This window comes from Oncorhynchus kisutch, linkage group LG11, assembly GCF_002021735.2.
Source record: "Oncorhynchus kisutch isolate 150728-3 linkage group LG11, Okis_V2, whole genome shotgun sequence".
In the NCBI taxonomy this organism is placed as follows: domain Eukaryota; kingdom Metazoa; phylum Chordata; class Actinopteri; order Salmoniformes; family Salmonidae; genus Oncorhynchus; species Oncorhynchus kisutch.
In genome coordinates this window covers 1601927-1629318 of record NC_034184.2, presented here as the reverse complement: position 1 = coordinate 1629318, position 27392 = coordinate 1601927, and the positions used below count along the sequence as shown (strand labels likewise).

The 27392-nt window shown below is 44.3% G+C and overlaps 1 protein-coding gene across 8 annotated transcripts in view; it reads right to left on the bottom strand.

Annotated features, from left to right (window-relative positions):
• Positions 1-27392, bottom strand: part of LOC109888042 (neurexin-1a) — a 790431-nt gene that overhangs the window by 463057 nt on the left and 299982 nt on the right. For all 8 annotated transcript variants that reach the window (XM_031835175.1, XM_031835176.1, XM_031835180.1 and 5 more), the window contains one exon: positions 6634-6837. In XM_031835175.1, coding sequence (XP_031691035.1) covers positions 6634-6837 — 204 coding nt within the window. The remainder of the gene's footprint in view (positions 1-6633; positions 6838-27392) is intronic.

Genomic DNA, 27392 nt, shown 5'->3' with positions numbered 1-27392 from the left:
CAGTGAGTCAGTATTGTGATGTGAGAAGAGAGAACTGACCCAGACATCCTACCCAGGCGGCCCTGCCAGTCGTGTGTCGTCAACCACAGCAGAAAAGTGGTCGCAAACAGCCGAAGACCAACGCCAGCCAGCCCACACAGGGAATGCTTTAAAAAGAAAGAGGGGAGAGAGGCAGGAGAGAGGAGGGAGACAGAGGAGAGGGAGGAGGGATACCTAGCGATTTAAGGGTAAGGGGAATTGAGTAAAACCAAGTAAAGAAAGTATTAAAAGATGTCCCCAAAAAAAGGAAAAATGTAAACAAAATGTTTTTGGCTGTCATCATCAGATCAGATTTCAGAAGACATCTATGGTAACCATGGCGATATGGGTTGTCAGTCCTGTAACCGTGGCAATGTGGGTTGTCAGCTCTGTAACAGTGGTGATCTCAGCCCCCTGTCAGTGTGAGGTGCTGTTGGGTGCTGCAACAACAGGCTGCCCTGAGGTTGACATACCGGCAGAAAGTATTGCCAGAGTCATGCCTTCTCCTGCTAAATGTCTCAATTTAGGGAGCCCAATTCTGTTTAGACTGTGGAAAAGAGAAATAACTGGCTATGCCTTCCCACAGCCATGCTCTGTTTGGGAGATATCCAACCTTTTCAGTGACTGATTCTCTCCGTTGCTCCATGATGAGAGCAAATAGACATAAACAAAGGGCTCGCACGCACACACACACACACACACACACACACACACACACACACACACACACACACACACACACACACACACACACACACACACACACACACACACAGACACACACACACACACACACACACACAGACACACACACACACACACACACACACACACACACACACATAAACACACACATAAACACACACACACACACACCACGCACGCACACACGCACACTCGACACACACACACACACACACATAAACACACACACACACATAAACACACACACACCACACACGCACGCACACACACGCACACTTGACACACACACACCACGCACGCACGCACACACACGCTCGACACACACACACACACACACACACACACACACACACACACACATACATAAACACACGCATGCACACACACACACACATGCACACACACACACACACACACATACACACACACACACACACACACACTATTTTCTTTCATTGTAGAATAATAGCGATGCAATAGCAAAACTATGAAATAACACATACAGGATAAAAAAAAGTGTTTAAAAAAATCTCTAAATGTTTTATATTTGAGATTCTTCAAAGTAGCAGTTGAAGGAGTTCCCACATATGCTGAGCACTTGTTGGCTGCTTTTCCTTCACTCTGTGGTCCAACTCATCCCAAACCATCTCAATTGGGTTGAGGTCAGGTGAATGTGGAGGCCAGGTCATCTGATGTAGCACTCCATCACTCTCCTTCTTGGTCAAATAGCCCTGACACAGCCTGGAGGTGTGTTGGGTCATTGTTCTGTTGAAAAACAAATGATAGTCCCACTAAGACCAAACCATATGGGATGTCGTTTCACTGCAGAATGCTGTGGTAGCCTGCTGGTTAAGTCCCCAGTCCACCTGGCCATGCTGCTGCTCCAGTTTCAACTTCCACCTGACTGTGCTGCTGCTCCAGTTTCAACTGTTCTGCCTTATTATTATTCGACCATGCTGGTCATTTATGAACATTTGAACATCTTGGCCATGTTCTGTTATAATCTCCACCCGGCACAGCCAGAAGAGGACTGGCCACCCCACATAGCCTGGTTCCTCTCTAGGTTTCTTCCTAGGTATTGGCCTTTCTAGGGAGTTTTTCCTAGCCACCGTGCTTCTACACCTGCATTGCTTGCTGTTTGGGGTTTTAGGCTGGGTTTCTGTACAGCACTTTGAGATATCAGCTGATGTACGAAGGGCTATATAAATACATTTGATTTGATTTGATTTGAAGTGTGCCTTGAATTCTAACTAAATCGCAGACAGTGTCACCAGCAAAGCACCCTCGCACCATAATGACTACTCCTCCATGCTTTACGGTGGGAACCACACATGCAGAGATTATCCGTTCACCCACACCGTGTCTCACAAAGACACCATGGTTGGAAGAAAAATTGCAGCAGCAATTCGACCATGAAGGCCTGATTCACAGAGTCTCCTCTGAACAGTTGATGTTGAGATGTGTCTGTTGCTTGAAGTCTCTGAAGCATTTATTTGGGCTGCAATTTCTGAGGCGTGTATCTCAAATGAACTTATCCTCTGCAGCAGAGGTAACTCTGGGTCTTCCATTCCTGTGGCAGTCCTCATGAGAGCCAGTTTCATCATAGAGCTTGATGATTTTTACGGCAGCACTTGAACTAACTTTCAAAGTTCTTGACATTTTAAATGATGAACTGTCATTTATCTTTACTTATTCGAGCTGTTCTTGCCATAATATGGACTTGGTCTTTTACCAAATATGGCCATCTTCTGTATACCCCCCCCCCCCCCCCCTACCTTGTAAGAACACAACTGATTGGTTATCTTCTGTATATCACCCCTACCTTGTCACAACACAACTGATTGGTTATCTTCTGTATACTGATTGGTTATCTCCTTGTCACAACACAACTGATTGGCTCAAATGTATTAAGAAGTAAAGACATTCCACAAATTAACGTTTAAGAAGGCACACCGGTTAATTGAAATGCATTCCAGGTGACTAATTCATGAAGCTGGTTGAGAGAATGTCAAGAGTGTGCAAAACTGTCATCTCCGCAAAGGGTGGCTATTTGAAGAATCTGAAATATAAAATATATTTTGATTTTATTAACATTTCATTTAATTTTTTTGGGTAACTACATGATTCCATATGTGTTATTTCATAGTGTTGATGTCTTCACTAATATTCTACAATGTAGAAAATAGTAAAAATAAAGAAAAACCCTTGAATGAGTAGGTGTTCTAAAACTTTTGACCGGTAGGGTATATGCACACACACAGACACACACACAGACACAGACACACACACATACATACACACACAAACAAAAAAACACACACACATGCACACACATACACACACACAAATATATACTAACACACACATATACACACACAGGCACACACACACAGGCACACACACCCAGGCACACACCCAGGCACACACACACACACACACACACACACACACACATACACATACACGCAAATACACACACAAACACACATGCACAGACACACATACACACACCCTCTGTTATCTCTATCACACTGAGAACTGGGAGTGTAGACAAAAGGCAAATGCCAGATCCCATTTTATACAACAATAAATATCCACATGGGCGGTTATTCTCCATTGTTTGTTTATCTATGCACTTCCATCACTCTATGAGCTACGTCCGGTAGCACATAAACAGCCGACCGGTGATGTGTTCTAATTGATCTCAGGGACTGTCTCTGTCGGTCAAAAGTCTGACCTCCTTCTTGTTCTTTTATTAACTCTTTTAGTACCTTGTCTTTTTACCAACTGTTGTGCTCTTTTTATGTATTATCTATTGATTAGATTTGCTACTTTACATCTATTCTGTAGTGTTGTGGAAGAGCTGCAAGTCAGCATTTCACTGTAGTGTTGTGGAAGAGCTGCAAGTCAGTATTTCACTGTAGTGTTGTGGAAGAGCTGCAAGTCAGTATTTCACTGTAGTGTTGTGGAAGAGCTGCAAGTCAGTATTTCACTGTAGTATTGTGGAAGAGCTGCAAGTCAGTATTTCACTGTAGTGTTGTGGAAGAGCTGCAAGTCAGTATTTCACTGTAGTGTTGTGGAAGAGCTGCAAATCAGTATTTCACTGTAGTGTTGAGGAAGAGCTGCAAGTCAGTATTTCACTGTAGTGTTGAGGAAGAGCTGCAAATCAGTATTTCACTGTAGTGTTGAGGAAGAGCTGCAAGTCAGTATTTCACTGTAGTGTTGAGGAAGAGCTGCAAGTCAGTATTTCACTGTAGTGTTGAGGAAGAGCTGCAAGTCAGTATTTCACTGTAGTGTTGAGGAAGAGCTGCAAATCAGTATTTCACTGTAGTGTTGAGGAAGAGCTGCAAGTCAGTATTTCACTGTAGTGTTGAGGAAGAGCTGCAAGTCAGTATTTCACTGTAGTGTTGTGGAAGAGCTGCAAGTCAGTATTTCACTGTAGTGTTGAGGAAGAGCTGCAAATCAGTATTTCACTGTAGTGTTGAGGAAGAGCTGCAAGTCAGTATTTCACTGTAGTGTTGAGGAAGAGCTGCAAGTCAGTATTTCACTGTAGTGTTGTGGAAGAGCTGCAAGTCAGTATTTCACTGTAGTGTTGAGGAAGAGCTGCAAATCAGTATTTCACTGTAGTTTTGAGGAAGAGCTGCAAGTCAGTATTTCACTGTAGTGTTGAGGAAGAGCTGCAAGTCAGTATTTCACTGTAGTGTTGTGGAAGAGCTGCAAGTCAGTATTTCACTGTAGTGTTGAGGAAGAGCTGCAAGTCAGTATTTCACTGTAGTGTTGTGGAAGAGCTGCAAGTCAGCATTTCACTGTAGTATTGAGGAAGAGCTGCAAATCAGTATTTCACTGTAGTATTGTGGAAGAGCTGCAAATCAGTATTTCACTGTAGTATTGAGGAAGAGCTGCAAATCAGCATTTCACTGTAGTATTGAGGAAGAGCTGCAAATCAGCATTTCACTGTAGTGTTGTGGAAGAGCTGCAAATCAGTATTTCACTGTAGTGTTGTGGAAGAGCTGCAAATCAGTATTTCACTGTAGTATTGTGGAAGAGCTGCAAATCAGTATTTCACTGTAGTATTGAGGAAGAGCTGCAAATCAGCATTTCACTGTAGTATTGAGGAAGAGCTGCAAATCAGCATTTCACTGTAGTGTTGTGGAAGAGCTGCAAATCAGTATTTCACTGTAGTATTGAGGAAGAGCTGCAAATCAGCATTTCACTGTAGTGTTGTGGAAGAGCTGCAAATCAGTATTTCACTGTAGTGTTGTGGAAGAGCTGCAAATCAGTATTTCACTGTAGTGTTGTGGAAGAGCTGCAAATCAGTATTTCACTGTAGTGTTGTGGAAGAGCTGCAAATCAGTATTTCACTGTAGTATTGAGGAAGAGCTGCAAATCAGTATTTCACTGTAGTATTGAGGAAGAGCTGCAAGTCAGCATTTCACTGTAGTGTTTACAGTGCTGTGTACTGTGCACGTGACGAAAACACTTTGATGTGTCTGTGATGCCAATAAGGTTACAGAGGCAGCGGAGGGACCACACAGATATGTAATACACTAGAGTGTATGTGTGGTCCCTCCATAGACCAGCACAGTTCTAGAATGTGTTGACAATGGCAGCCATCTTGGTCAGGTCTATTTAGTTCTATGGGAGGGACAATATTAGATATTAGACATCACTTGTACCACCGTTACAGAGCACAGACTCCAGACCTGTGAGCGTAGAGGGCTTGGACAGGGCTGATAGGAGATGTAAGGAATAATCCAAATAAGTCAAGTCAGAAACTTACAGACAGGTCTGGTGTCTTCTGTCCACTAAGGGGTGAAGAGGGGACTAGCGCTAAATATTGAGAGCCCCAAGGGGGACTGAAAGGAAGGTACCAGTATTTAGGGTTCAAGGCTATAATGGGATTCAGGGTTCCAGATTAAAGTGTCTGCACATTTTTATATATTAAATATTATATCTGGAGATTAGGGTTAGATAGAGTAATGTGTATATCTGGGGCTGGATATGGGGGGCAGTGGGGTATGTGTTTGGGGCAGCGATCTGGGGGTAGGGTAGGGTGGGGTACAGGTGGAGTAGGACAGAAAGCATTCCCTGATGGGTCAGAACGACAGCGTGCTCATTTGGCAGTGAGCGGAGAGCCGCAGACTCTGGCCACTGAAGGGTTCAATACCATCCCCTTCTATTCAACATAACATACAGTATATCAATAGCTAACAGGGTAATGTACAGCATATCAATAGCTAACAGGGTAGCGTGTGAGTATAATATACACTGAACAAAAATATAAATGCAACATGTGAAGTCTTGGTCCCATGTTTCATGAAATTAAATATGCATTAACAATATATATACTTTTGGACACAAATTTGTTTACATCCCTGTTAGTGAGCATTTCCCTGTTTGCCAAGATAATATATCCATCTAACAGGTAATGCATATCAAGAAGCTGATTAAACAACAGGAATATTTACATGTGTAAAAAATGCCATCCAAGGCCCACATATCACTGCATCCCTGCCCAGTCATGTGAAATCCATAGATTAGGGCCTAATTGATTTTTTCCCAATTGACTGATTTCCTTATATGAACTGTAACGTCAGCAAATCTTAGAAATTGTTGCATGTTGCATTTAACTTTTTGTTCAGCATACTATAGATGTAAGATAGAGAGAATGAGTGTCTGTTTCAGGATGAAGAGGGTGCGATGTGTGGGAAAGTATTATATGAAACCTGTGTAAAACTATGATCAATAAACCTATGTCAGCTTGCCTTCAGCAATGTGTTCACGTTACAGTATGTGCACAGTTTGGGATGCTTGTTGTGGTTATGTCATGTGATCCATAGGCTAGGTGCACCATTTGTGTTTTGTTGTAGTTGCTGTGGCATGAGGCTATACCGCGAGGCGCAGCATTACCTAGGTTGACTGTGAGGCGGACACGGCCAGTCTCCAGCTCCAGGCGCAGTGTGTCTGCGCTGTCACGTGAAGTTGTGGCCATCAGCACGCCGTATGCTCGTTGAGAACGGAACCGCAGCGACACATCTTCAGCCTCCGTCTGCATCACCACCGGCATCTGGATCTTCATGAACTTACTGCCGTCATAACTCAGGATGGTCGCATCTGGGAAGAGGAGAGGGGGGGGGGAGGGAGAGGGGAGAAGAGATAGGAAGGGCAAGATAGAAGATATAGGGAGGGGAGGAGAGATGGGGAGGGGATGAGAGGAGAGATGGGGAGGACAGGAGAGGAGAGATGGGGAGGGAGAGGGGGGGGGGGAGAGGGGAGAAGAGATAGGAAGGGCAAGATATGAGATATAGGGAGGGGAGGAGAGATGGGGAGGAGAGGACAGGAGAGATGGGGAGGAGCGAGAGGAGAGATGGGGACGGGAGGAGGGATAGGGAGGAGATGAGAGGGGGAAGGAGAGGGGAGAAGAGATAGGAAGGGCAAGATAGGAGATATAGGGAGGGGAGGAAAGATGGGGGGAGAAGAGGGATAGGGAGGAGAGGAGAGATGGGGAGGGGAGGAGAGGAGAGATGGGGAGGGGAGGAGAGGAGAGATGGGGAGGAGAGAGAGGAGAGACGGGAGGGGAGGGGAGGAGATGAGAGATGGGGAGGAGAGAGAGGAGAGACGGGAGGGGAGGGGAGGAGATGAGAGATGGGGAGGAGAGGAGAGATGGGGAGGAGAGAGAGGAGAGGAGAGTTGGGGAGGGGAGTGGAAGGGAGGGGAGATAGGAAGGGCAAGATAGGAGATATAGGGAGGGGAGGAGAGGAGGGATAGGGAGGAGAGGAGAGATGGGGAGGAGATGAGAGATGGGGAGGGGAGGAGAGGAGAGATGGGGAGGGGAGGAGAGGAGAGATGGGGAGGGGAGGAGAGGAGAGATGGGGAGGAGAGGAGGGATAGGGAGGAGAGGAGAGATGGGGAGGAAAGGAGAGATGGGGAGGAGAGGAGAGATGGGAAGGGGAGGAGAGGATAGATGGCAAGGGGAGGAGAGATGGGGAGGGCAGGAGAGATGGGGAGGGGAGGAGAGGAGGGATAGGGAGGAGAGATGGGGAGGAGAGGAGAGATGGGGATGGGAGGAGAGGAGAGAGAGGAGAGGAGAGGAGAGATGGGGAGGAGAGAGATGGGGAGGGGAGGAGAGGAGATAGAGGAGAGATGGGGAGGGGAGGGGAGAGAGGGGAGAGAGGGGAGGAGAGGAGGAGAGGAGCGAGAGGGGAGAGAGGGGAGGGGAGGAGAGGAGCGAGAGAGGAGAGATGGGGAGGGGAGGAGAGGAGAGAGAGAGGAGAGATGGGAAGGGGAGGGGAAGAGAGATGGGGAGGGGAGGAGAGACGGGGAGGGGAGGAGAGATGGGGGTTGGAGGAGAGATGGGGAGGGGAGGAGAGGAGAGATGGGGAGGGGAGGGGAGGGGAGGAGAGGAGAGAGAGGAGAGGAGAGATGGGGAGGAGAGAGAGAGGAGAGATGTGGAGGGGAGGAGAGGAGATAGAGAGGAGAGGAGAGATGGGGAGGGGAGGGGAGAGAGAGGAGAGATGGGAAGCGGAGGGGAGGAGAGATGGGGAGGGGAGGAGAGACAGGGAGGGGAGGAGAGATGGGGAGGGGAGGAGAGGAGATAGAGAAATTAATACATTTTGAGGTATTTATTGCAAAATCTAAGTCAGCTTGACAATAAACATACTATTTTAAATATTGTAACTGAGATGTATTGTATTTTGATAACGTAATAATGATTTCAGAGAAAATGGCAATTGATTTAGTTGTCAGTTTCCAAATATGTTGCAGTGTTATGGTAAATTCACATGAGGTTGGCGGTACCTTAATTGGGGAGAACGGGCTCATGGTAATGACAGAATCAGTGGAATGGTATCAAATACATCAAACACATTGTTTCCTGGTGTATGATGACATTCCATTTGCTCCGTTCCAGCCAATATTATGAGCCGTCCTCCCCTCAGCAGCCCCCTGTGTGTAAACTATTGTATTAAAACAGAAGGTTATATTTGCTAACACTCTTCAACACACACATGCACGCATGCACACACACACACACACACTAACATACACACATACACGAGCACACACATCCAACATGGTTTTGTCTGTTGCTGCAATACTCTCAGGCCCAGATTCCCAACAACCAGTAAATATGAATGTGTGTCCATACTGACAAGTGACAAGACCATGACTGAATTCATAAACAAAGGCTTCAGACTAGAGAGATTGGACCCGTATTACATGTCAGTCATTTAGCAGATGCTCTTATTCACAGAGACTTACAGGAGCAATAGGGTTAACTGTCTTGCTCAAGGGCACATGGAAACAGCAACATTTCGTTAGGCTACCTGCCTGTTTAGGTGACACGGTTAAATAGTCCTGTAGGGTAGTGAAGTCAGAGTAAAATCACCATGACACCACTATTCTAAAGGTGTGCACCATTCCTTACCCAGGACCTTGGGTATGAAGACAGTGAAAAGGATTTGATATGATGTCAAATACTATGTGAACCCACGTATCAGTTCTTTCTACAGTGATTCTGGGCAGATTGTTTACCACTGAGAGAAGAGGGTGTAACAACATCCCCAATAACCAGACAAACCACAACCTTATAACACAACCATTAGGGCCACAGACAAGACAGACAGACAGACAGAAGACAGATAGACAGTCCTGCAATTCTACACATTTTGACATGTGGTGGAGAGAAAGTTTTGCCATTTTAAAACTCATTTCATGCAATTCTACTCATTTTGCCTTGGGGCAGAGAACAATTTCTTTTTTTTACAGCTAATTTCCTGCAATTTTTACATGGGGGGAAGATACATTTTTGTAGTTTTAAAGCTAATTTCCTGCAATTCTACACATTTTGCCATTCTTATGCCATGTTAATATGATATCTGAGTGAGCGTGACAAAAAAAAATCTATGGAGGGCCCCTGCAGGTCAAAGCCCCTGGGCACATGCCCTTCGTGCCCGGTCGGTATTCGGCCATGATTACCATAAAAATGTTAGCTGGCCCGTTTAGTTTAGTTTATTAGGATCCCCATCAGCTACTGTACTTCTTGTGGTCCACATACAACGTACAAATACATGATAAAGTACAGAACAAGAACACAACAAGACGAGATTGGAGATGTTGATTCACAAGAAGCATTGCCTGATGTGAACCATGCCTCGAACAAAAGAGATCTCAGAAGACCTAAAAATAAGAATAGTTGACTTTCATAAAGCTGGAAAGGGTTACAAAAGTATTTCTAAAAGCCATGATGTTCATCAGTCATAAGACAAATTGTCTATAAATTGAGAAAGTTCAGCACTGTTGCTACTCTCCATAGGACTAGCAGTCCTGCAAAGATGACTGCAAGAGCACAGCGCAGAATGCTCGAGGAGGTTAAGAAGAATCCTAGAGTGTCAGCTAAAGACGTACAGAAATCTCTGGAACATACGAACATCTCGGTTGACGAGTCTACGATATGTAGACTAAACAAGAATGGTCTTCATGGGAGGACACCATGGAACGAAGCCACCGCTGTTAAACTTTGAACTTTTCCAAAGTGCACCTGGATGTTCTACAGGCAAAATATTCTGTGGACAGATTAAATTACAGTTGAATAGTTTGAAAGGAACACACAAGACTATGTGTGGAGAAAAAAAGGCACAGCACACCAACATCAAAACCTCATCCTAACTGTAAAGTATGGTGGAGGGAGCATCATGGTTTGGGGCTGCTTTGCTGACTCAGGGCCTGGACAGCTTGCTATCATCGATGGAAAAATGAATTCCCAAGTTTATCAAGACATTTTGCAGGAGAATGTCAGGCTATCTGTCTGCCAATTGAAGCTCAACAGAAGTTGAGTGATGCAACTGGACAACAACACAAACACAGAAGTTAATCAACAACAGAATGGTTTTAACAGAAGAAAATACATCTTCTGGAGTGGCCAAGTCATAGTCCTAATCTCAAACCGATTGAGATGCTGTGGCATGATCTCAAGAGAGCAGTTCACACCAGACATCCCAGGAATATTGCTCATCTGAAACAGTTTTGTAAAGAGTAATGGTCCAGAATACCTCCTGACCATTGTGCATGATCCGCAATTACAGAAAACGTTTGGTTGAGGTTATTGCTGGCAAAGGATGGTAAACCAGTTATTAACTCCAAGGGATCACAAACTTTTTGCACCCTGCACTGTGAATATTTACACAGTGTGTTCAAAAAAGGCATGAAAACATATAATTGTTAGTGTGTTATTAGTTTAAGCAGACTGTGTTTGTTTATTGTTGTGACCTAGATGAAGCTCAGATACATTGTTATGACCAGTTTATGCAGAAATCCAGGCATTTCCAAAGGGTTCACATAATTATTCTTGCTAATGTATGTACAGTTGAAGTCAGAGTTTTACATACACCTCAGCCAAATACATTTAAACTCAGTTTTTCACAAATCCTGACATTTAATCCTAGTAAACATGCCCTGTCCTAGGTCAGTTAGGATCACCACTTTATTTTAAGAATGTGAAATATCGGAATAATAGTAGGGAAAATGATTTATTTCAGCTTTTATTTCTTACATCACATTCTCAGTTGGTCAGAAGTTTACATACACTCAATTAGTATTTGGTAGCTTTGCCTTTAAGTTGTTTAACTTGGATCAAACATTTCGGGTAGCCTTCCACAAGCTTCCCACAAAAAGTTGGGTGAATTTTGGCCTATTCCTCCGGACAGAGCTGGTGTAAGTCGGGTGTGTAGGCCTCCTTGCTCGCACACACTTTTTCAGTTCTGCACACAAAATTTCTATAGGATTGAGCTCAGGGCCTTGTGATGGCCACTCTAATACCTTGACGTTGTTGTCCTTAAGCCATTTTGCCACAACTTTGGAAGTAAGCTCGGGGTCATTGTCCATTTGGAAGACCCATTGACGACCAAGCTTTATCTTCCTGACTGATGTCTTGTGATGTTTCTTCAATATATCCACATAATTTTCCCTCCTCATGATGCCATCTATTTTATGAAGTGCACCAGTCCCTCCTGCAGCAAATCACCCCACAACATGATGCTGCCACCCCCGTGCATCGCAGTTGGGATGGTGTTCTTCGGCTTGCAAGCCTCCCCATTTTTCCTCCAAACATAAAGATGGTCATTATGGCCAAACAGTTCTATTTTTGTTCCATCAGACCAAAGGACATTTCTCAAAAAAATAGGATATTTGTCTCCATGTGCAGTTGCAAACCGTAATGTGGCTTTTTTATGGTGGTTTTGGAGCAGTGGCTTCTTCCTTGCTGAGCGGCCTTTCAGGTTATGTCGATATAGGACTTGTTTTACTGTGAATATAGATACTTTTGTACCGGTTTCCTCCAGCATCTTCACAAGGACCTTTGCTGTTGTTCTGTGATTGATTTGCACTTTTCGCACCAAAGTACGTTCATCTCTTGTAGACAAAACGCGTCTCCTTCCTGAGCGGTATGACAGCTGTGTGGTCCCATTGTGTGTATACTTGCATACTATTGTTTGTACAGATGAACCTTAGTAGTACCTTCAGGCGTTTGGAAATTGCTCTCAAGGATGAACCAGACTTGTGGAGGTCTACACATTTTCTTCTGAGGTCTTGGCTAATTTCTTTTGATTTTCCCATGATGTCACGAAAAGAGTCACTGGGTTTGAAGGTAGGCCTTGAAATACATCCACAGGTACACCTCCAATTGACTCAAATTATGTCAATTAGCCAATCAGAAGCTTCTAAAGCTATGAAATCATTTTCTGGAATTTTCCAAGCCATTTAAAGGCACAGTCAACTTAGTGTATGTAAACTTCTGACCCACTGGAATTGTGATACAGTGAATGATAAGTGAAATAATTTGTCTGTAAACAATTGTTGAAACATTACTTGTGTCATGCACAAAGTAGATGTCCTAACCGACTTGCCAATACTATAGTTTGTTAACAAGACATTTGTGGAGTGGTTGAAAAACTAGTTTTAATGACTCCAACCTAAGTGTATGTAAACTTCCGACTTCAACTGTTTGTCCTATGTACTCCACTACTTTTGAAAGGGCTCGGGTCAATCATGGTGCACTAAATAGGCAATAGGGTGTTGTGTGGGACGTGGCCCAGGACAGTACAGCCTGTCAGGCAGCGAGCAGGGTAAATTAGAAATGCTCAGAACGAAGTGGAAATAACTTGTCAGACATGGGATACAATCATTATCTAATGCAAAGTGAGTGCTTGTCCAAAATCCAATGGTGGAGCAGCACTCATTTGTTTTAATGGCACACAACCATGTTTAATATCAAAATAAAGCAGGGGGAGATTGAACAAAGCAGGGGGAGATTGAATAAAGCAGGGGGAGATTGAATAAAGCAGGGGGAGATTGAACAAAGCAGGGGGAGATTGAATAAAGCAGGGGGAGATTGAATAAAGCAGGGGGAGATTGAATAAAGCAGGGGGAGATTGAATAAAGCAGGGGGAGATTGAATAAAGCAGGGGGAGATTGAATAAAGCAGGGGGAGATTGAACAAAGCAGGGGGAGATTGAATAAAGCAGGGGGAGATTGAATAAAGCAGGGGGAGATTGAATAAAGCAGGGGGAGATTGAATAAAGCAGGGGGAGATTGAATAAAGCAGGGGGAGATTGAATAAAGCAGGGGGATATTGAATAAAGCAGGGGGAGATTGAATAAAGCAGGGGGAGATTGAATGAAGCAGGGGGAGATTGAATAAAGCAGGGGGAGATTGAATAAAGCAGGGGGAGATTGAATAAAGCAGGGGGAGATTGAATAAAGCAGGGGGAGATTGAATAAAGCAGGGGGAGATTGAATAAAGCAGGGGGATATTGAATAAAGCAGGGGAAGATTGATAAAGCAGGGGGAGATTGAATAATGTAGGGGGATATTGAATAAAGCAGGGGGAGATTGAATAAATCAGGGGGAGATTGAATAAAGCAGGGGGATATTGAATAAAGCAGGGGGAGATTGAATAAAGCAGGGGGATATTGAATAAAACAGGGGACGATTGATAAAGCAGGGGGAGATTGAATAATGTAGGGGGATATTGAATAAAGCAGGGGGAGATTGAATAAAGCAGGGGGAGATTGAATAAAGCAGGGGGAGATTGAATAAATCAGGGGACGATTGATAAAGCAGGGGGAGATTGAATAATGTAGGGGGATATTGAATAAAGTAGGGAGATATTGAATAAAGCAGGGGGAGATTGAATAATGTAGGGGGATATTGAATAAAGCAGGGGGAGATTGAATAATGTAGGGAGATATTGAATAAAGCAGGGGGAGATTGAATAATGTATGGGGATATTTAATAAAGCAAGGGGAGATTGAATAATGTAGGGGGATATTGAATAATGTAGGGGGATATTGAATAAAGCAGGGGGAGATTGAAACTGGAAAAGAGCAAGCATTAACCGACTCCTTACTTTTGTTTAAGTCAAGTGTGGAGAATATGTTGAGCATTGATTCTCGCTGTTTTGTAAGTGTGTGTCTGTTTGTGTGTTCTATGAAAGACTGATAAGCCCCCAACATTTACACTAATGAATTAACATATGCGAGTGTACTCTCGTCACAAAACATATCAACTCAGCAAAAAAAGAAACGTCCTCTCACTGTCAACTGCGTCTATTTTCAGCAAACTTAACATGTGTAAATATTTGTATGACCATAACAAGATTCAACAACTGAGACATAAACTGAACAAGTTCCGCAGACATGTGACCAACAGAAATGGAATAACGTGTCCCTGAACAAAAGGGGGGGGGGGGGGGGGGGGGGTTAAAATCAAAAGCAACAGTCAGTATCTGGTGTGGCCACCAGCTGCATTAAGTACTGCAGTGCATCTCCTCCTCATGGACTGCACCAGGTTTTCCAGTTCTTACTGTGAGATGTTAACCCACTCTTCCACCAAGGAACCTGCAAGTTTCCAGACATTTCTGGGGGGAATGGCCCTAGCCCTCACCATCCGATCCAACAGGTCCCAGACGTGCTCAATGGGATTGAGATCCTGGATCTTCGCTGGCTTGGCAGAACACTGACATTCCTGTCTTGCAGGAAATCACAAACAGTGATCCAGCAGTATGGTTGGTGGCATTGTCATGCTGGAGGGTCATGTCAGGATGAACCTGCAGGAAGGGTACCACATGAGGGAGGATGATGTCTTTCCTTTAATGCACAGAGTATAGATTGCCTGCAATGACAACAAGCTCTGCCCGATGATGCTGTAACACACTGCCCGAGACCATGACGGACCCTCCATCTCCAAAATAGATCCCGCTCTAGAGTACAGGCCTCAGTGTAACACTCATTCCTTCGACGATAAACACAAATCCGACCATCACCCCTGTTGAGACAAAACCGCGACACATCAGTGAAGAGCACTTTTTGCCAGTCCTGTCTTGTCCAGCGACGGTAGGTTTGTGCCCATACCCGCAGTTGTTGCCGGTGATGTCTGGTGAGGACCTGCTTTATAACAGGCCTACAAGCCCTCAGTCCAGCCTCTCTCAGCCTATTGCGGACAGTCTGAGCACTGATGGAGGGATTGTGTGTTCCTGATGTAACTCGGGCAGTTGTTGTTGCCATCCTGTACCTGTCCTGGAGGTCTGATGTTCGGATGCACTAATCCGCTGCAGGTGTTGTTACACGTGATCTGCTACTGCGAGGATTATCAGCTGTCCATCCTGTCTCGCTATCTTAGGCGTCTCACAGTACGGACATTACAATGTATTGCCCTGGCCACATCTTCAGTCCATGTTCACGCAGATGAACAGGGACCCTGGGCATCTTTCTTTTGGTGTTTTTCAGAGTCAGTAGAAAGGCCTCTTTAGTGTCCTAAGTTTTCCAAACAGTGACCTTAATTGCCTACCGTGTGTAAGCTGTTAGTGTCTTAACGACGGTTTCACAGGTGCATGTTCATTAATTGTTTATGGTTCATTGAACAAGCATGGGAAACAGTGTTTAAACCCTTTACAATAAAGATCTGTGAAGTTATTTGGATTTCTACAAATTATCTTTGAAAGACAAGGTCCTGAAAAAGGGCTGTTTCTTTTTTTGCCTAGTTAGTTATCTTGGACATAAGTTTAATGTTGCTGGCGAGTGGGGGGGAACAAGTTGAGGAGCTTGTCTATCAGTATTCATCCAGGCTTGACATGATTGACACTTACCCTCTGCCTGTGGTCATGAAGCTAGAGGCTGTGAGAAAAGTGGTCCTAGCAAAGATTCAACATCTGTTTGCAAATGTGCATATCCCACATAAGTTTCTGGGGGAAATTAATAACAAAATTGTTGAAGTAGTAAAAAGTGTTTATGGTTAAACCAATACAACACGTGGCATGGTCTTCCTTAGTCAAAGACAGGGGGGTTTAGGTGTCCCAAATATCGAGTGTATTTACACTGCTACCAAACTGACTCACCTGTTGAACATGCTCAACAGTGATGATGTGACAGTTAGGGAGTTAGCCAGAGCCTCCCTCCTTCTTAACCTACGGAGGAGGAAGGTTCCACTGGTTATGGACACTGAGGACAACTTCCTGGGCTTCAGCAGGAAGGCCAATGGAAAATTGGAGACTCGTGCCGCGGTCTTTGTAGTCTGGACAGACTGGCTGGACCTCAACGACCTGTGTACCGGACTAGAGCTCAGGTGGACAACGACTGATATGGAAACTGAGCCAGTGACGGCCTCTGATGCAGTTGTGGCAGATCGCAGTGTTGTTGTGGAGACTGCTGTTACCCATGATGGAACATCTCATCCTATATCCAGGACAACACTCCTTGGTTTCAGACAAATGCAGCTATTGCAACACTGGACTGGCCTGTGGCTGCAGGGGAAACTCGCTGCTCTGGACTTTGCTGACAAATCTGTCTCCCATTCCATGTACCAGAAAGATGGCGTTGGCGAGGAAATTCTCACCTTTAGGGCAAGGCTACAATCTAGCACTCTGGCACCCTGCAAATCATGACACATTATATATTTTACAAGTGTATTTTTATTGAACCTTTATTAAACTAGACAAGTTAGGTAATTAAGATTCATATTTACAATGATGGCCTAACCCGGCCAAACCCTCCCCTAACCCCAATGAACTCCATTACATGAGTCAAATGGGCTCCTGAGTGACTAAGACACTGTATATCACTGCAGTACCTGGTTCGAATCCAGGCTGCATCACTTCCGGCTGTGATTGGGAGCCCCATAGGGTGGTGCAGTTGGCCCAGCATTGCTGGGGGTAGGCTGTCGTTGTAAAAAAAAAAATATTCTTAACTGTTCTTGCCCATATTGTGACAAGGATTTGTACAGTGCAAGATATGACCACCTTGTTGACCTGATAGCCAGCGAGGTCAGACAAGAAGTCTCACCAACAGCACAGATGCATTAACAGTGTGTGTAAGGGGAAGCTAGTTTGATGTTGATGATGCTGTGTGGGGACAAGGGGGACATGGCTGAGGCCATTCTATTCCCCCACACCTCCCTTCATCAGGGCCGATCCACCGAATTACAGTCGACAGGGGATTTGGAGAAGTATATGTTCAACATCTGTAACAAACAGAACCCTGTCTCTGAATATCTTGTGTGTCCAGTCTTCTGTGCTTCTCCATATGCCTGTTTCTGAATATCTTAACGTACACTACTCAGGAAGTGGAGTGTAGACAGAATGGCTGGTAAATGAAGAGAAGATAGAAACAACCTGCCAACTTGGGAGAGAGAGAGAGGAGGAGGATGAGAGAGAGAGGAGGAGGATGAGAGAGAGAGGAGGAGGATGAGAGAGAGCGAGTCGGGGGACAAAGACATGCTAAAACATGTTTGTTTTTTAAATCTATCATTATAACAACAATGGAGGGATTGATGGAAACATGGAGAGGCATGGAGACCATTGCCAGTTCCAAGGCCAGAGAGATAGCTATCATCCTGGGACAAAATCTAATGTGGCCCTCCCCCTGCCTGGAGTCTCTTAAACAGCTTTATCAGAGCCCTGCTGTCTGCTACTGTAGGATACCACATGCAGGATAGGGCACTGTCATGTTCACCCTCTGTAGAGGGGAGAACACTGACCAACCAAACACACACACACACACACACACAAACTGTGCAACTAACAACACAAATCAACACACACAAACTGTACAAAAAGCACAGTGTTCGTATCGCACACACGCATGGATACACACATGGATACACACACACACTGTTAATATCATCACGTACAAAATAAAATAAAATACACTGCTGACCAATAAGACATAACCTAGAGAGTGGCGGTGCATGTGCGTGTCATGTCTTTATCTGAAAATAATAGAGTATATTCCAAAGATGTGACAATGTCACAATTTAGAAAGTTTTGAGTCTTAATCTTAGAGTCTCATGTCAAGTCTCAAGTACCAGAGCTCAAGTCCCTAAATGTGGGTTTCGCTTCCCCAAGTCAATGGTTAATTGTTTTACACCATTTTCAATTCACTAGGCCTACTGGTATATTACATAGACCTACATAATACACTTCCCAGATCTGGAAATAAAGTTTTTTATTTTTATCAACAATACGAATAGAAAGGCAATCCAAATGATGATTTACAGTTAGTGTTGCTAGTACAGTTTGACTGACATTGTGCAATCTCCAAGTGTTGTTGTTTCCCCCCCGTCCAGTACATCCGTGTTGAGAGGCCTGTGGTTGGCTGAGAATAAACATTACCCCAAACCTCTTGCTTAGAGTGACAAGTATGGAAAATGTAGTACAATGCTCTATAATATAGAACATGGCTCTATAATATAGAACAGTGCTCTATAATATAGGGCAGTGGTCTATCATATAGTACCGTGCTCTATAATATAGAACAGTGCTCTACAATATAGAACAGTGCTCTATAATATAGAACAGTGCTCTATAATATAGGACAGTGGTCTATAATATAGAACAATGGTCTAGCAGAGGGAACACCCCTCTATCCCCCTATCCACATCAATGGAACAGAAGTGGAGAGGGTAGTACGTTTTACGTTCCTCAGCAGACACATCACAGACAAACTGAATTGGTCCACCCACACAGACAGCATTGTGAAGAAGGCGCAGCAGCGCCTCTTCAACCTCAGGAGGCTGAAGAAATGTGGCTTGTCACCAAAAGCACTCACAAACTTCTACAGATGCACAATCGAGAGCATCCTGGCGGGCTGTATCACCGCCTGGTACGGCAACTGCTCCGCCCATAACCGTAAGGCTCTCCAGAGGGTAGTGAGGTCTGCACAACGCATCACCGGGGGCAAACTACCTGCCCTCCATGACACCTACACCACCCGATGTCACAGGAAGGCCAAAAAGATCATCAAGGACAACAACCACCCGAGCCACTGCCTGTTCACCCCGCTATCATCCAGAAGGCGAGGTCAGTACAGGTGCAACAAAGCTGGGACCGAGAGACTGAAAAACAGCTTCTATCTCAAGGCCATCAGACTGTTAAACAGCCACCACTAACATTGAGTGGCTGCTGCCAACACACTGACTCAACTCCAGCCACTTTAAAAATGGGAATTGATGGGGATTGATGTAAAATATATCACTAGCCACTTTAAACAATGCTACTTAATATAATGTTTACATACCCTACATTATTTATCTCATATGTATACGTATATACTGTACTCTATATCATCTACTGCATCTTTATGTAATACATGTATCACTAGCCACTTTAACTATGCCACTTTGTTTACATACTCATCTCATATGTATATACTGTACTCGATACCATCTACTGTATCTTTCCTATGCCGCTCTGTACCGTCACTCATTCATATATCTTTATGTACATATTCTTTATCCCTTTACACTTGTGTGTATAAGGTAGTAGTTTTGGAATTATTAGCTAGATTACTCGTTGGTTATTACTGCATTGTTGGAACTAGAAGCACAAGCATTTCGCTACACTCACATTAACATCTGCTAACCATGTGTATGTGACAAATAACATGTGATTTGATTTGATTTGATTTAGGACAGTCTATAATATAGGACAATGGTCTATAATATAGGACGGTGCTCTATTTTTACCTTTGCCTGGCGAAGCGTCGCTAGACAGAAAATAATGTAACGGTCAATTCCCATATAACCCAATGTGAGAGGAAAGTGGTGCTGCTCTTTTGGGAAATCTAAGTCTCTAGTATTACATCTCTCGTCCAAGTCTCTAGTATTACATCTCTAGTACAAGTCTCTAGTATTACAGCTCTAGTACAAGTCTCTAGTATTACAGCTCTAGTACAAGTCTCTAGTATTACAGCTCTCGTCCAAGTCTCTAGTATTACAGCTCTCGTCCAAGTCGCTAGTATTACAGCTCCAGTACAAGTCTCTAGTATTACAGCTCTAGTACAAGTCTCTAGTATTACAGCTCTAGTACAAGTCTCTAGTATTACAGCTCCAGTACAAGTCTCTAGTATTACAGCTCTCGTCCAAGTCTCTAGTATTACAGCTCTCGTCCAAGTCGCTAGTATTACAGCTCCAGTACAAGTCTCTAGTATTACAGCTCTCGTCTAAGTCTCTAGTATTACAGCTCTAGTACAAGTCTCTAGTATTACAGCTCTCGTCCAAGTCTCTAGTATTACAGCTCTAGTACAAGTCTCTAGTATTACATCTCCAGTACAAGTGTCTAGTATTACAGCTCTAGTACAAGTGTCTAGTATTACAGCTCTAGTCCAAGTCTCTAGTATTACAGCTCTAGTACAAGTCTCTAGTATTACAGCTCTCGTCCAAGTCTCTAGTATTACAGCTCGCATCCAAGTCTCTAGTATTAACAGCTCTCGTCCAAGTCTCTAGTATTACAGCTCTAGTACAAGTCTCTAGTATTACAGCTCTAGTACAAGTCTCTAGTATTACATCTCTCGTCCAAGTCTCTAGTATTACAGCTCTCGTCCAAGTCTCTAGTATTACATCTCTAGTACAAGTCTCTAGTATTACAGCTCTCGTCTAAGTGTCTAGTATTACAGCTCTAGTACAAGTCTCTAGTATTACAGCTCTCGTACAAGTCTCTAGTATTACAGCTCTAGTACAAGTCTCTAGTATTACAGCTCTAGTACAAGTCTCTAGTATTACAGCTCTAGTACAAGTCTCTAGTATTACAGCTCTCGTCCAAGTTTCTAGTATTACAGCTCTCGTCCAAGTCGCTAGTATTACAGCTCCAGTACAAGTCTCTAGTATTACAGCTCTAGTACAAGTCTCTAGTATTACAGCTCCAGTACAAGTCTCTAGTATTACAGCTCCAGTACAAGTCTCTAGTATTACAGCTCCAGTACAAGTCTCTAGTATTACAGCTCTAGTACAAGTCTCTAGTATTACAGCTCTAGTACAAGTCTCTAGTATTACAGCTCTAGTACAAGTCTCTAGTATTACAGCTCTAGTACAAGTCTCTAGTATTACAGCTCTAGTACAAGTCTCTAGTATTACAGCTCTAGTACAAGTCTCTAGTATTACAGCTCCAGTACAAGTCTCTAGTATTACAGCTCCAGTACAAGTCTCTAGTATTACAGCTCCAGTACAAGTCTCTAGTATTACAGCTCCAGTACAAGTCTCTAGTATTACAGCTCTAGTACAAGTCTCTAGTATTACAGCTCCAGTACAAGGCTCTAGTATTACAGCTCTAGTACAAGTCTCTAGTATTACAGCTCTAGTACAAGTCTCTAGTATTACAGCTCTAGTACAAGTCTCTAGTATTACAGCTCTAGTACAAGTCTCTAGTATTACAGCTCTAGTACAAGTCTCTAGTATTACAGCTCTCGTCCAAGTTTCTAGTATTACAGCTCTAGTACAAGTCTCTAGTATTACAGCTCTAGTACAAGTCTCTAGTATTACAGCTCGCATCCAAGTCTCTAGTATTACAGCTCTAGTACAAGTCTCTAGTATTACAGCTCTAGTACAAGTCTCTAGTATTACAGCTCTAGTACAAGTCTCTAGTATTACAGCTCTAGTACAAGTCTCTAGTATTACAGCTCTAGTACAAGTCTCTAGTATTACAGCTCTAGTACAAGTCTCTAGTATTACAGCTCTAGTACAAGTCTCTAGTATTACAGCTCTAGTACAAGTCTCTAGTATTACAGCTCTCGTCCAAGTCTCTAGTATTACAGCTCGCATCCAAGTCTCTAGTATTACAGCTCTAGTACAAGTCTCTAGTATTACAGCTCTCGTCCAAGTCTCTAGTATTACAGCTCTCGTCCAAGTCTCTAGTATTACATCTCTAGTACAAGTCTCTAGTATTACAGCTCTCGTCTAAGTGTCTAGTATTACAGCTCTAGTACAAGTCTCTAGTATTACAGCTCTAGTACAAGTCTCTAGTATTACAGCTCTAGTACAAGTCTCTAGTATTACATCTCTCGTCCAAGTCTCTAGTATTACAGCTCTCGTCCAAGTCTCTAGTATTACAGCTCTAGTACAAGTCTCTAGTATTACAGCTCTAGTACAAGTCTCTAGTATTACAGCTCTAGTACAGGTCTCTAGTATTACAGCTCTAGTACAAGTCTCTAGTATTACATCTCTCGTCCAAGTCTCTAGTATTACAGCTCTCGTCCAAGTCTCTAGTATTACAGCTCTAGTACAAGTCTCTAGTATTACAGCTCTAGTACAAGTCTCTAGTATTACAGCTCTAGTACAAGTCTCTAGTATTACAGCTCTAGTACGAGTCTCTAGTATTACAGCTCTAGTACAAGTCTCTAGTATTACAGCTCTAGTACAAGTCTCTAGTATTACAGCTCTAGTACAAGTCTCTAGTATTACAGCTCTAGTACAAGTCTCTAGTATTACAGCTCTCGTCCAAGTCTCTAGTATTACAGCTCGCATCCAAGTCTCTAGTATTACAGCTCTCGTACAAGTCTCTAGTATTACAGCTCTAGTACAACCCTACTCCTGTTTTGATTATCTTCATGTTTGTTATTATTAAACTCACCTTCTACACCTGCTTCCTGACTCCCTGTGTATACTTTACATAGATGCTCTAGTCCAAGTTAAGTCCCTACTCATAGATGCTCTAGTCCAAGTTAAGTCCCTACTCATAGATGCTCCAGTCCAAGTCGAGTGTTTTTATTTTTGCGACATGTGTCCAAGTCACGTGACTCGAGCCCACATCTCTGGTGTATGTGTACGGGCCTGCGTAACTGTCTGTCTGTCTCTCTGTGCATGTTTGATTGTCTGCCTGTACTTGCCAAACTGTTATTTTCTCTTGTCTGGGGGTCCTTTCATGTTTAGGAGTTGATGTGTCTCTCTCTCCGTCACGCTACCAATCCAGCCTCTCACACAGACACACACCAATGCACAAACACAAACACACTCTGTGTTCTCCAAACAGTCTGTCATCGCCCATTAGGTGAATTGTGTTCTGCACTGCTCTTTCCCTACAATCTGGGAACACACAAAGACAGTCTACATCTTCCCTACCATCTGGGAACACACAAAGACAGTCTACATCTTCCCTTCCATCTGGGAACACACAAAGACAGTCTACATCTTCCCTACCATCTGGGAACACACAAAGACAGTCTACATCTTCCCTACCATCTGGGAACACACAAAGACAGTCTACATCTTCCCAACCATCTGGGAACCCACAAAGACAGTCTACATCTTCCCTACCATCTGGGAACACACAAAGACAGTCTACATCTTCCCTACCATCTGGGAACACACAAAGACAGTCTACATCTTCCCTACCATCTGGGAACACACAAAGACAGTCTACATCTTCCCTACCATCTGGGAACACACAAAGACAGTCTACATCTTCCCTACCATCTGGGAACACACAAAGACAGTCTACATCTTCCCTACCATCTGGGAACACACAAAGACAGTCTACATCTTCCCTACCATCTGGGAACACACAAAGACAGTCTACATCTTCCCTACCATCTGGGAACCCACCTCCACCCTCCACACTCTCTCTGCTACAACAGTATTTTGGTTAATTAGCAAATGGAACTTCAGGGGGGAGTACATTTAGTATGCGTGCAGGAGTACATTTAGTATGAGTTCTGGAGGACATTTAGTATGAGTTCTGGAAGACATTTAGTATGAGTTCTGGAGGACATTTAGTATGAGTTCTGGAGGACATATAGTATGAGTTCTGGAGGACATTTAGTATGAGTTCTGGAGGACATTTAATATGAGTTCTGGAGGACATTTAGTATGAGTTCTGGAGGACATTTAGTATGAGTTCTGGAGGACATTTAGTATGAGTTCTGGAGGACATTTAGTATGCGTGCAGGAGGACATTTAGTATGCGTGCAGGAGTAAATTTAGTATGCGTGCAGGAGGACATTTAGTATGAGTTCAGGACGACCTTTAGGAAGCATTCAGGATGACCTTTAGTATGTGTTCAGGAGGACCTTTAGGATGCGTTCAGGAGGACCTTTAGGATGCGTTCAGGAGGACCTTTAGGATGTGTTCAGGAGGACCTTTAGGATGTGTTCAGGAGGACCTTTAGGATGCGTTCAGGAGGACCTTTAGAATGTGTTCAGGAGGACATTTAGGATGCGTTCAGGAGGACCTTTAGGATGCGTTCAGGAGGACCTTTAGGATGCATTCAGGCCGGGAAGGAAAACATAGCTTTGTCTGCTTAACCCTCCTATTATGTTACGTGTCAATTTGACCCATTGTCTAAAATACTAGTTAATCTCTCTTTCAACCTAACTTCAAAATGTGGACACTGATGTGTTGTGGAATATCTGTGTAGATTGTGTATACAAGCATGATATTGTTGGTCATTTTGACCCAGAGGATTTCATGTGTATAGATATTTGCACTGGTCCAAAATAAAAACGTGTCTTTGAAGTTTTTTGATTTGACTGGTTCTGGTTGCACTTTATTAATTATGTTTGGGTGAAAAGGAGCTTTCCCAAGCTTCTCCTTCGCACTGAGTAGCAGATCTCTGACACAGACACTCCAAAATGAGCTCCAAACAGAGAATGATTGTTTGTAAGAAACAAATAATGAATTCTTAAATATAGTTTTTTAAATCAAATGTTCTTGTTATTTCTTCTTTCTGAAAGGTCTGACAAGACAAAATAAACTTTGGGCTGTTTTTACTTGATTCTTTGTCTGTCTTGAGTGTCATTTTATTTTCCAGCAAAGCACAAGGGTTAATTAAAACATTCTATTCAACGTGGGTGTGTGGTCTCTGTGTATTTATCCACCAGGTGGTAAAGTACACCATGCATGAAAAAGTGAGGACTAGGCACACACATACACACAGGCTCCAGTTTACAATCTGGAGACGTCAAAACAGCTGGCAGTGTGCCAGGGTGGATCCCACGTTCCGTCTGTAAGAACCACCACTCAGTCTCCAACTAGTCAGCCTATAGTGTCTTCAGATTATAGGGCTTCAACATACAGTACTCTTCAGATTATAGGGCTTCAACATACAGTACTCTTCAGATTATAGGGCTTCAACATACAGTACTCTTCAGATTATAGGGATTCAACATACAGTACTCTTCAGATTATAGGGCTTCAACATACAGTACTCTTCAGATTATAGGGCTTCAACATACAGTACTCTTCAGATTATAGGGCTTCAACATACAGTACTCTTCAGATTATAGGGCTTCAACATACAGTGCTCTTCAGATTATAGTGATTCAACATACAGTATTCTTCAGATTATAGGGCTTCAACATACAGTACTCTTCAGACTATAGCGATTCAACATACAGTACTCTTCAGATTATAGTGATTCAACATACAGTACTCTTCAGATTATAGGGCTTCAATATAAAATACTTTTTTAATTACAGGTTTTCAACATACAGTACTCTTCAGATTATAGGGATTACCATTAAATCAATCCATATCAATCCATGTGGGCTCTCCTCTCTAGACAGACAACTATCTTCATAACATGGAAATGACTTGCACCCCCTATGGCCACTCATATTCCACCTCCTCCCTCCCTCAATCGCTCTCTCTTCCTCCCCTTCTCTCTTTCCCTGCCTAAATACCTCCCTGTATTACCATTGACTACCCTCTTTCTCCCTCTCTTTCAATCTCTCTCTCCTTCCCTCATATCCTACTGTATGCCCCCATTGTCTGGCAACTGATTAGCAGGGGTGGGAAGGGATAGATCTGTAGAGTGAGAGTCGGAGAGGAAAGGAAAGCATCAAAGACTGGGTACGTTCACAGCTATCTCTCTCTCTCTCTCTCTCTCTCTCTCTCTCTCTCTCTGCCTCCTCCCTCCCTCCCTTCTCTCTCCCTGTTCTCTCTCTCTGCCTCCTCCCTCCCTCCCCTCTCTCCCTGTTATCTCTCTCTGCTGTCTCCTGCCTCCCTCCCCTATCTCGCCCTGTTCTCTCTCTCTGCATCCTCCCTCCCTCCCCCTCTCTCTGCGGTCTCATCCCTCCCTCCCCTCTCTATCCCTGTTCTCTCTCTCTCTGCCTCCTCCCTCCCTCCCTTCTCTCTCCCTGTTCTCTCTCTCTGCTGTCTCCTCCCTCCCTCCCTCCCCTCTCTCGCCCTGTTCTCTATCTCTGCCTCCTCCCTCCCTCCCTTCTATTTCCCTGTTCTCTCTCTCTGCAGTCTCCTCCCTCCCTCCCCTCTCTCTCCCTGTTCTCTCTCTCTCTCTGCCTCCTCCCTCCCTCCCCTCTCTCTCCCTGTTCTCTCTCTCTCCCTGTTCTCTCTCTCTCTGCCTCCTCCCTCCCTCCCTTCTCTCTCCCTGTTCTCTCTCTCTGCTGTCTCCTCCCTCCCTCCCCTCTCTCGCCCTGTTCTCTCTCTCTCTGCCTCCTCCCTCCCTCCCTTCTCTCTCCCTGTTCTCTCTCTCTGCTGTCTCCTCCCTCCCTCCCCTCTATCGCCCTGTTCTCTCTCTCTGCTGTCTCCTCCCTCCCTCCACTCTCTCTCCCTGTTCTCTCGCTCTGCTGTCTCCTCCTTCCCTCCCCTCTCTCCCTGTTCTCTCTCTCTGCTGTCTCCTCCCTCCCTCCCCTCTATCGCCCTGTTATCTCTCTCTGCTGTCTCCTCCCTCCCTCCCCTCTCTCTTCCTGTTCTCTTTCTCTCTACCTGTTCTCTATCTCTCTCTCTGCTGTCTCCTCCCTCCCTCCCCTCTCTCTCCATGTTCTCTTTCTCTCTCCCTGTTCTCTTTCTCTTCATGTTCTCTTTCTCTCTCCCTGTTATCTCTCTCTCTCTCTCTCTCTCTGCTGTCTCCTCCCTCCCTCCCCTCTCTCGCCCTGTTCTCTTTCTCTCTCCCTGTTCTCTCTCTCTCTCTCTCTGCTGTCTCCTCCCTCCCTCCCCTCTCTCACCCTGTTCTCTTTCTCTCTCCCTGTTCTCTATCTCTCTCTCTGCTGTCTCCTCCCTCCCTCCCCTCTCTCACCCTGTTCTCTTTCTCTCTCCCTGTTCTCTATCTCTCTCTCTGCTGTCTCCTCCCTCCCTCCCTTCTCTCTCCCTGTTCTCTCTCTCTGCTGTCTCCTCCCTCCCTCCCCTCTCTCTCTGCTATCTCATCCTTCCCTCCCTTCTCGCTCCCTGTTCTCTCGCTCTGCTGTCTCCTCCCTCCCTCCCCTCTCTCTCCCTGTTCTCTCTCTCTGCTGTCTCCTCCCTCCCTCCCCTCTATCGCCCTGTTCTCTCTCTCTGCTGTCTCCTCCCTCCCTCCCCTCTCTCTATCTGTTCTCTCTCTCTGCTGTCTCCTCCCTCCCTCCCCTCTCTCTCCATGTTCTCTTTCTCTCTTCCTGTTCTCTTTCTCTCTCCCTGTTCTCTTTC